Source organism: Cygnus atratus, chromosome 3, assembly GCF_013377495.2.
Source record: "Cygnus atratus isolate AKBS03 ecotype Queensland, Australia chromosome 3, CAtr_DNAZoo_HiC_assembly, whole genome shotgun sequence".
NCBI classification, from domain to species: Eukaryota; Metazoa; Chordata; class Aves; order Anseriformes; family Anatidae; genus Cygnus; species Cygnus atratus.
This window is the reverse complement of record NC_066364.1, coordinates 50,935,871-50,946,130: the sequence shown is the minus strand read 5'-3', so window position 1 is coordinate 50,946,130 and position 10,260 is coordinate 50,935,871. Positions and strand designations below refer to the sequence as shown.

The window sequence follows — 10,260 nt, the reverse complement described above, 5'->3', positions numbered from 1 at the left end:
GGAGCTCTTAGGGACGTCACAAGTTGGTATGTGGGCACTTGATTTTCACACAGCAGTTGTGCACACAAGCAGGAAGGTGAGCACTCTCCAGCAGAAGCCAAAGCCCACACTTGACGTCCCTCATCCACCTTGCCTTTTTTTTTTTTTTCCTCCCTCTTTTCTTGCCTTGTTTCCTTGCCTGAAGGCAAGGTTTCTACCATTTCACATTAGAAACTATCAGGCCAGATACAGAACTCAAGTACTTGAGGTCAGACACCATGATTTGGAGAGTCTGAAATCAAGCGTAGATATTAGTAAGATAGTCATGAAATCTGAAAGGATTTTTGTACACCCAAGTTTTGACCCCAGACAAGGAAGATGACTGTCTCTGTCTAAGGAAATAAACATAAAAGAAGCAAATCTCTAGAGTCCTTATTCAAACAAAATTAGATTTCAGCCTAAGTTTTACCTAAAATTTTGACATTGTTCCAGCACAACCTTGTTCACAGAAATCACAACATTCCACTTAAAAAGAACCCCAACAACCCATAAGACAGGCAAATCAGCTTGAAGCCACGCATTTTAAAAGTCACATGCATTTGAATTTTGAGAAAATTTGTTGAAATTACAATACTTATTATGATTAGCATTTTCACCAAGGCATAACAGCAAGCGATGGAGTAAAAAAAGGCATAAAGGTTTCTTGGTAAGAAGATTAACCATCTCACCAGTCATGAACACCCAACTCCTCCATTTTCCTCATACAAAAAAGAGGATATTCTACAATCGCATGGGAGTGACCAGCCAGCCCCTCGGGGACGAAGTGGGGACGGATGCTGTGGCACAATCCTTTTGCAGGAGGAAGCAGCTCAAAGCTCCATTTCCACCATTCCAAACCCAGGCAGATTCCCGTCTTCTTAAACCGCGTGGCTGAAAAGCGGCGTTGTTGGAACCACGTTTTAGCACACACTGGACTGCTGCGAGCAGAACAGCAGGCCACGTAACTGATCTTCTTAAGACTTATTTTTGAAACTGTACTGGTATTAGGCTTGGAAAGCAACTCCAAGCCAAGCCAAGTTATGGAATTACAAAGTCCCAGCCAAGGATCCTGGCTGCTGTGGTAGAAGTGATTCTGCACCACCAGGAACTGGAAGCATTTCAGGAAACAACACCAGCTGAGCGAGGAACAAACACAAAAGTTTCAGCCGAGCAGGTTGAGAAAAAATGAGAGAACTTTACTGGCGATTGTTTTCTTCATATGTACACATATAGTTCAACAAAGGGAAAAAAAAATCAAAGAAATTCAGACTTCTCTTTAAGAATCCTTGAATTTAAATATATATATATTTATTAAAAAGAGACATTGACTCTATGGCCAAGACATCATGCGTCTTAGAACAGGTTTTTACAGCCATGTTATAAAAACCCCTTAGCAAAGCAGTTATGCACTAGACTTCAAACACATGTACTCCAAGAATGACACTGGTGTGGAGGATCTTGTTTTACATCCATTTATTTTTGTCCCTCAGCAATTATAGCATAGTTTCAATACATTTCTAAAGCTATAGAGAAATACCAGGGCAACTAGAGTACATACAAGCCAAAGTTAAAATGGTAGACAGCTGAATTAAAAAAAAAAAAAGAAAAAGAAAAAAAAGAAAAAAAAAGTATGCATTCAGCAGGAAATCTACTATACTTCATTCAGTTCAGGCTTTGTTCTTTAGGGAACAAGGTGCTAACGTGCCATTTTCTCATAAAATGAATCATAATTGCTTCCAAAGAGTTTCTGCTGAAAATTTAGGTGGAAGCAAATAAGTGTAACACTAAACTTTCTCCTATAAACTTAGAAGCAACACTTTCTTGAATCAATTTCCACCCTCCAAATACCACTACTGCTTTTCTTACATGAGCCCACTGTTTTATTAAGGCATAATATGCCCTGAGCAATATGCTGGAAATTAGCCAAAGAGCCTAACAATTAAAGGCAAGCACCAAGTAATTATTTTTATAGACAAATTTCGAAATCTGTTCTGTAACTCACCTGCAGTTGGGAGTAGCACTTGAGGAAAAAAAGAGAAAATATTGCTTTTAATTACTTCGAGCAGAATGGCAGTGTTAATACCCCCTTTCTCCCTCCAGGCTAAAGTTTTCGAGCTAATCGTCTAGGAACCTAAGCAGGGACAGCATACTAAGACATAAATGGGACGTCTGTTCAAGAGCTTAACTTTTAGGCAACTCGGCACAAAAAAATTTCAGCGCCCCACCCTAAGCAATTCAAATTACATCTCATTTTCCTCAAGAGGCAAGAATCTCATATGCTGGATACCTCTGGTCTTAAAGCAAGATGGAGCCTGGACAACAGAATCGCACACTGTACATGCTCAGACTGCCTTCCAGCCTTCTTTTTAAAGCCAGGAAACCTGCGAGTTACTTGGCTCGCTGCTCAATTTCTCTACAATAAGCGCAGCGTTACACAGTCTGGGATCTAGGAAGGCAGCTTGCAAAGCCAGTGCTAACAGCGCATATCATCACTTTACACAAATTTAGGCTCATACAATACTGGCTGGCCCATTTAAGTTACCAGAGTATCCATGAAAGAAACACAACCAAATTATACATTTTATTCACATTTATTTTTCGCTTTTAGTGTGCTCACAGAAAATTAGAACACCTTAAGCAGGAGTTTAATAGCAATTTTTGTAAGCAAAGTTACATTCCATCTCTAAGTCAAATTGGTCAAAGCTTCTCCAGTATTTACAAAAACATGATAGACAAGATGCTACACCAAAAAAAAAAAAAAAAAAAAACATTGCATCTGAAGAGTTTTCCTTTATTTTCAAAGACAACTGGAAAAGAAAGCAGTCTGCTGTAATCAAAAACATACCACAGTATAAACAGTAACCATTCCACTTATCACAGCTTGGTTGAGTTTAAAATTTGTGTTTAAAAGGTCCAAGATGACTGCAGTTTTACAAAAATGGGCAGGGTGGAAAGAGTTGCAAACTTCATGTGCTTCTGGATATCAAGATTTGTTTTTATACAATAGTCACAGTTAAAAACACCCTGCTGGTAATACATAATTACACTTTATTAAGGTCATAAACCAGCAATAAACAATAAAGCCTATACAACTTGTATTTCTACTTAATCACTGACTGATACAGCTAACATGAGATAAGTGAAAAGTTCCTATGGTTTAAATGAATTCCTAAGACTATGATCTCTTTATCTGGGTATTGATTTTTTTTTCCTTTCCTTCTTAATCAAGACTTGTAGTGTTGTAAACCTTATAGAACATCTGCCTCACAAAATACATCGTAATAACTTTCTTTTAAAAAAAGACTAACCCCTTACATCATTTCTCGTGGCACGTTCTCTTGGCAATGGATGCGCGCCACGGATCCCCCACTGTGGCCCCTTATCACTTCATTTGATATCCCTTATTGACCCACCCATCTCCTTCATATATGGGCATGTCCATAGACTGACAAAGAAAGTTTACATTTCGAATAAAGATGCAAAGTATGCCAAAAAATAATAATAAAAAAAAATAAACGAAACCAAAAAACCAAAAAAACATTAATACTGATGCAAAAAAAAAAAAAAAAAAGGAGGAGAGAAGGAAGGAGGCGGAGGGAGGCGTCGAGGCCCTCCTCCGCCCGTTGGAATGGTGGTAACAGAATTGATTTGAGATGGGAAAAAATCTGCGGGGAGAGAAAAAAAAGAAACGAGACATCTTTTAAATCAATCCCTGGTTGTAGACAAGTTCTCCGAAAACCAGTACCTGGCACCACTCCAACAAACAAACGGGGGGGAGAAAAAAGTTCGTCGGCGAGGGGGCGGCGGCGGGCGCTGCTCTACTCCGCCGGCTCGGCGGAGGGGCCCTCCGGACTGCTCTCGGAGGGGGCCTCCTGCCTCGCCGCCTCCTCCGCCGAGGCTGCCTCCTGCTCGCCGCTGCCCGAGGCCTCGCTCGTGGTGGTGGTGGCGGCGGCGGCGGCGCCGCCGGCCTCCTCCGCCGCCTTGGCCTCCTGCTGCTGCTGCTCCTCCGCCGCCGCCGGGGCCTCTTCTCCCGCCGCCGCCGCCTTCTCGGGGGCGGCCTCGTCCGATTTGGCCTCCTGAGAGTCCCCTGCCTCCTCCTTGGCCGCCTCGGCGCCGCCGGGGGCAGCCGCGCAGGGCTCGTCGGCGGAGCCCTTACCCTCGTCGCCGCCCGCCGCCTCGGGGGCCGCCGCCGCCGCCTCCTCCTTCCCGCCCTCCGCCGCGGCGGCGGCGCCGCCCTCGCTCTCCGCCCCCTCGCCGGCCTCCTTTTTGTTCTTTTTGAAGGAGAAGCCGCTGAGCTTAAAGGACTTCTTGAAGGAAAAGCGCTTCTTTTTTTTTTTCGGGGTCTCGCTGCTGGACGAGGGGGTCGCGCCCTCCTCAGTCTTGGGGGAGGCCTCTCCCTCCGCCGGCGAGGCCGGCTCGGTGCTCTCCGCCTCGGCGGCCTCCTTCTCGGAGGTGGGCTCCGACGAGGCCGCCTCCTCCTTGCCCGTCTCCTCGGCGGGCGCGCTGCCGTTCGCCTGCACCTCCTCCTTGCCCGCCTCCGCCGCCGCGGGGGAGGCGTCGCCGTTCACCTTCACGTGGCCGTTCTCCTGCAAGACAGCGACCGCGTTACCGGGGGGGAGCACCGAGCCGACGCCTCCCCCGCACCCTCCCCGCGATGCCCGGCCCGGCTCAGGCCGGCTTGGCTCAGGCCGGCCCGCACCGGGCGGGCGCCCCCAGCGGCGGGTGGCCCCGCGAAATGGCCGCCAGGGGGCGCCGCGGCTCCACCGACGGCCCCGCGCACCCCCGCCCCCGGCGCGCCCCGTCCGGCCGCGGCGCGGAGCGGGGCGGGGAAGGCTCGGCACGGCGCGGCGCGGCGCTGCACGGCACCGAACAAAGCTCGCCCGGCCCCGGCTCGCAGCCCCCCCGCCCGGCAGGCCCCGGCTTCCACCCCCCCCGTCGCGGCCCCCAGCGCATTTGCATGTTTCGGGCGGCCGCCAGCTGCGGGGGCGCCGGGGGGCGCCGGGGCACGGGCAGCCCGGCTGTTGCACCGGGGGGGAGCCACGGAGCACCCCCCCCCCCCCCCCCAAAACGCACCCCCGAGCCCTGCTCCTGCCCCCGAGCCCCCAACCCCGGCGGCGGCAGCCCCCGGTACGAGGCGGCCGCGCGGTGCCCGCGGCAGGCGCTATAGTCGCCGGGCGGCGTCGGGAGCAGGCGGTAAAGCGGGGAGAAAAGCCGAGCGGTAAAAGATCCGTCCGTATGCAAGCCATCGGGACGCTTCTCAATAATACACGAAGGATTTCTTTTTTTCTTTTTTCCGAACGTGCCCCCTCCCCCTCCTCCCCCCCGACGCAAGAAAGATAAAGCAGCAAATCGTTCAAAGCCAAGCCCTTTTTTTTTTTTTTTTTAAATAAAGCAATGATTCCTTTGCCTCGAGTTGCAAGGATAAAAGGATTGGCCGTATTCTCCATTGAACGTGCCACAGGGGCATCAAAGGAAGAAGAATTAGACAGGATGCAAAAGAGAGTCCGTCGAAGTTGGCTTAAAAAAAGGAGTAGGTTTAATTTTTTTTTAATTGCCTTTTTTTTTTTTTTACCTGTCCATTCGCCTTGGATGGAGATGCAGCCACTGCTTCCCCAGGTTTCTCGGCGGAGGCTTCGCCCTTTGCAGCGGTCTTGGAGAACTGGGCACCCATGCTGTCTTATTCAACAAAGAAACTCAACAGATCCAAAAGGAGGGGAAACAAAGAGCGTTGGGTTGGTATAAATACTGGGCGACCAGCAGCAGCAGCAACACACACACACACCAGAGGGGAAAAAAAAAGAGAAGAGAGAACAGAACCGATTATAATGCACTCCTTTTAAAAAATTTAAAGTTGAAGAGATCAAAAAAGCAGCAGCACAGGAGGGAGGGGGAAAAAAAAAGGAAGGAAAAAGTCGAGCACCGGAGGAAAAAAAAAAAAAAAAAAGGAGCCCAAGTTTAGTAAAAAAGAAGTAATAAAAAATCCCAGATTTGTAGCCGTACTGTAGACAAGGAGAAAATGGAGAAATCTCCCTGGTTGCTAATAAGATGCGGAGTCCAACGCCCAAGTGCACAGATGAATGGGCTTCCCGAGCGGTGACGGCAGCCCTCCGCCCGGCGCCGGCCAATCGCCGCCGCGCCACACAAAGGGGGGCGGGGCCTGGGCGCCCGGCGAACAATGGAGCCGCGATGGCAGCGGTTCGAAAGCAGCCCCCGGCCGGGGATGAATGTGCCGCTCCGGCGCGGTGCGGGCGGGCGCGCGGAGCTCCGCGCCGGGCAGCGAACAAAACACCCAAATAAAGCGGCGCGGGCGGGCAGGGACAATGGGGCGTGCGGGTGAGCGAGGGAGTGTGAGCGCGAGTGTGAGTGCGAGTGGCAGCAGGGGTCCGGCCCGGCCCCGCCGCCCGCCCCCACTGGGAGCGAGCAACAGTGTGCTGCGAGCCCGGGGCGGGGGGAGAGGGAAGGAGGGGACTTGCTTTGCTTTTTCTTTTTTTTTTTTTCCTTTTTTTCCTCTCCTTTTCTTCCCTGGGTTTAATTGGTCGCGATTGTTAAATCGCCCCCAATTTGGAAGGTATTTGAACCACGTAGATCGGGTTTCGCCAAACGAGATCACGAGTCGAAATTAGTAGGTCTGTAGGCCAGATGTTGCCAACGCGAAAGCGGCGGCGGCGGGAGCCGGAGCGACCCCCTCCCCCAGAGCCATATCGGCCTCAAACGCGATCCTTTGCGAGCAGCCCCCATTAAATCCCGCTCTCCGATTATCCCCGATCCGCCTTTTGAAGGCGCTTAGCGCGGCGGCGCCCCGCGCCCGGGCCGCGTTTACACGCCCGGGCGAAGCTCCGGAGCCGAACCCCTGGGTTGGGCTGCACCTCCAGGCCGAGGTACCCCGAGCACCGGCGAGCCGGAGCACAGTAGCGAGAGCTCGTGTGGAAGAAACACCGCAGATCCGACCCGTTCCCCGCCCCCCCCCCAATACGGGGGAGGGGGCGGCGGATGCGGCCAGCGCGGGGAGATGTCGCCGCTTCGCGCTGGGGGATGCGGGACGGCTGGCCCCGAGCCCCCCCGTACACACACACGGGCCTCCCCCCTCACACACAGCCCCCCCTCACACACATACAGGGTCCCCCCTCCCTTTGCAGGAGCAGAAACGCGCGGCAGAACGGTCCTTTTCCAAAAAAGAAACAAACGCGGGGAATCTCTCGCCAAACGCCTCTTGTTTATAAACACGGGGGGGTAAAATCGCTCCGCTAACGAAGGGCTGCGGCACGGGGAGGCTCGGCCACGCCGCCCACCTCGCTCCCCCCGCGGATCACCGGGGGCTTTGTGTGCCCGCCGCCTTCCAGCAGCCCCAGCGCCTGCAGCCTTTGATCGGCGGCGGATCCGCCGGGCGATTTTTATAATTAATTATCATTATTTTTCTATTTCTTTCCTCCTTTTCCGGGGAGGGGGAGGGGGACGAGAGGGGCATCTGCCGTTCCCCACCGAGCCTCCCCCCTCCCCGCCCCTCCAGCCCCGGCTCCCTTTGTCTCGAACGCCGCCGCCCGCCCCGCCGAGCAGCGTCGCGCTGCCCCCGCTCGCCCGTGGGGCGCCCACCCGTGCCCCCGAGCGGCTGGGGGGGACCTCCACCGCCTCCCCCGGGGCTCCCCCGATCCCCGGAGGGGCCGCCGGGCGGTTGCCGTGGCGACGGCGGAGGGGGGCGATGGGGATAAGGGAGGGGGGCGAGGAGCCCCGAAGCCCCCCTTTGACGACCGTGGCTGGGGCTGGCAGCCGGTATCAAAAAGTCACCGGGATTTCTCGCACGGGATTTCACCTGCATGGGCGCCTGCGGTTCGCCTTTCCGCCGGCGCTACGTGTGGGTTTCGGAGCGGTGGCAACCGAGAAAAAATTTTCGCTGAGCGGTTTAGGGGAGTTTTGGCGGTGTTTGCTTTGCAATCGCGGTGTGTTTTTCAACCATTTCAGTGTTTTGCAACTTTGAAAGAGAAGAAGAATGAAAAAAAAAGAAAAAAAAAAGGAAAAGCTTTGTCTGATATTACTCTAGATGATCAGTTCCACGAGTTCTTCTGCACAGTGTCTGGACAGGCAGGGAATCTGGAATATAAGCATGCTCCCTGCCTTACAACTGGGACAGCTCTCTGTGCCTTCTGCCCCACACCCTTGCATGTGAGGTACAAACAGGAGACCTAACCCCTCCATTGACCTGTTTCCCACCGGTGACCGGGCTGCTCGCTGTTACCCCACACCTTTAAGTGCCAAGGAGACACAAATATGCTGCAGGGGAGATTCCTCATTCTCAAACTTGCGCTTTACTCAAATTCCTGATCTTTTCATCTCCTTCCAAGGGGAAAAAAGAAAGGAAAAAAAAATCAACAAACCACCGCCCTGATTGGTGTATTGCAGCAGGACTAATCAGATATGAATGCAAAACACACCATTATTCCACATTGGCTTCCACACAAAAAAAATCTTGCAGCATTTCTTTGGCAGGACCAAGGATGTACCAGTTTAAAGGCGCTTATGTACAGGCTGCTGGAGATTTAGTGTCTAAAAAAAAAAAGTGATTTCATTGTAAATGTATTTGTGTTTGGGCTTTTCCCGCAAGAGCTGTGTCAGCAAAAAGTCATGTCCCTCATGTGACGTTGGTGAAGTGATAACATTTCTAAGAACATGAAACCAAGACTGAGGGCCAGCTCTGAGGAGCGCAAGGATGAGCGAGACGGCGCTGGGTCCAGCCCCCATCCCTCCCACCACAGCCCATTTCCTGATTTCCAGTTGTACATTGCATCCACCACACGAAGTTGGCTTTTCCACAGCAGTTCCAAAACGTGACTCCTCTCGGCACGTTTTGCCTGGGATTGTTTTCATGCTCTCCGTTTGGGAAGTGGGAGGGCTGAGGTGCGGACTGATGGTATGCTTCAGATGGTGCTGCCCAGCAAACCACTGTCTCCCGACTCGGAGTTACTGATGCTCGCCTGTGCCTTCATGTCTGTTGGTCCTGAATCTGTGCCTCACAGCCATGGCTTTGGCCGGACATGAACACAAACCTTCCTGACAGCATGGCCAGGTATAAGCACGGTGTAGTGTGTATGTCAACTTCACACCTCCCATTGGGATGCCAGGAAAAAAAAACACAACTCTAGTTTTCAGCCCAGAGCAGGAAAGGCAAAGTTCCTTCTGCAAAGTGTTCAACTGTGACCTAAAATAACAACTTCTGATTATTATTTTTTTTTTCCCAGTACTGTAGAAACAACCCTCTTCCCCCAGTCCTGAAAGGCAGGTAAATGAAATGTTACTTTCACTTGACAGGTCAGGAACAGGAGAAAAAGTGGCTGAGTAACAGCTCCCTGCCAGTATGCCAGCTGCTCTCGGGAGTCCCAGGAAAACCCATCAGTGACATTCGCCTTCAGCCAAGGTAAAAGCACCTTAATGAGCAGGTTTTAATTCTGGCTATATGTTGAAACTTTCGAAAACTTGTCCCAACTTGCCACCTGTGGAGAGGACACAAGTGTATTTTAACACGTTTGCTGGCAAATGCGTGAAAATGCAACACACCCTGTCAACACTGTGAATTTGAAAAACATGTTAATTAAAAGTTTTCACTGACTTTTTTTTATCATTATTATTTTTTAATACACCTTTATCCTCGTCCAGACAAGCCTTTAAAAGAAAGTGAATCTCAGGGCGGTTTTGGAAGCTGGAATCCAGTGTTTACAGAAATCCTGAAGCAACATGTGCTTTCTGGTGATCCTGTTTGTGTCTCTCTCATGGGCCAAGCTCTGATAAGGTGCGGTAAACCTTCCTGTGCTCTGGGGTACACGGGGAGCTTTCCTCTCTGCGGGCAGTGCAGCAAACTACACAAAAAATGATCCTCCAAGTTTACACTGATAAATAGCATTCCCCATGTGCCAATCTAGCCTGAAGCCCTTTCTTCCCTTGTCATTACAGAGAAATAATGTAACATATGCATAAGAAAGAAAACATCTTGCTTTTCTGTCAGGCTGGGACAGTGAGGAAATTTCATTCTTGTTTTAGTTTGTATATACTTTCTGATAATGAGAGGACAGGACTAATGAGCTGAATAATGTTAAAAGTTTCAAGTTCTAAAAATAAATTTAGGTTTATAGAATAGTTGCATCTTTTCTGATTCCAAGAAATGAATATTTCATGACGTCCTAATCAGCAATGAGATTTCTTACTGACCCGTCATTTGAGTTTCTTCAAGCTTTATTCCAGTTCGGTAGGATGCTA

At 50.7% G+C, this 10,260-nt stretch overlaps 1 protein-coding gene across 2 annotated transcripts; it reads right to left on the bottom strand.

The window, feature by feature from the left end:
- Nucleotides 1–1,304: 1,304 nt before the first annotated feature.
- MARCKS (myristoylated alanine rich protein kinase C substrate) lies at nt 1,305–6,404 on the bottom strand. 2 transcript variants are annotated; one of them, XM_035538600.2, is made up of 3 exons: nt 6,019–6,404; nt 5,591–5,763; nt 1,305–4,604 (listed from the first exon to the last, which is right to left on the bottom strand). In XM_035538600.2, exons 2-3 carry the CDS (start codon nt 5,687–5,689, stop codon nt 3,837–3,839), a joined length of 867 nt encoding a protein of 288 aa, XP_035394493.1. In that variant the 5' UTR covers nt 5,690–5,763; nt 6,019–6,404; the 3' UTR covers nt 1,305–3,836. The 2 variants fall into 2 exon arrangements, with proteins under 2 accessions (XP_035394493.1, XP_035394492.1); XM_035538599.2 differs by lacking the exon at nt 6,019–6,404 and having other exon boundaries at nt 5,591–6,010.
- Between the last annotated feature and the right edge of the window lie 3,856 nt (nt 6,405–10,260).

Coding starts and splice junctions, on each gene's coding strand:
- MARCKS (XM_035538600.2), bottom strand. CDS start 5,689: ATGGGTGCCCAGTTCTCCAAGACCGCTGCAAAGGGCGAAGCCTCCGCC. Junction 4,605..5,590: donor CATCCAAGGCGAATGGACAG/GTAAAAAAAAAA, acceptor GCTGTCTTGCAG/GAGAACGGCCACGTGAAGGT.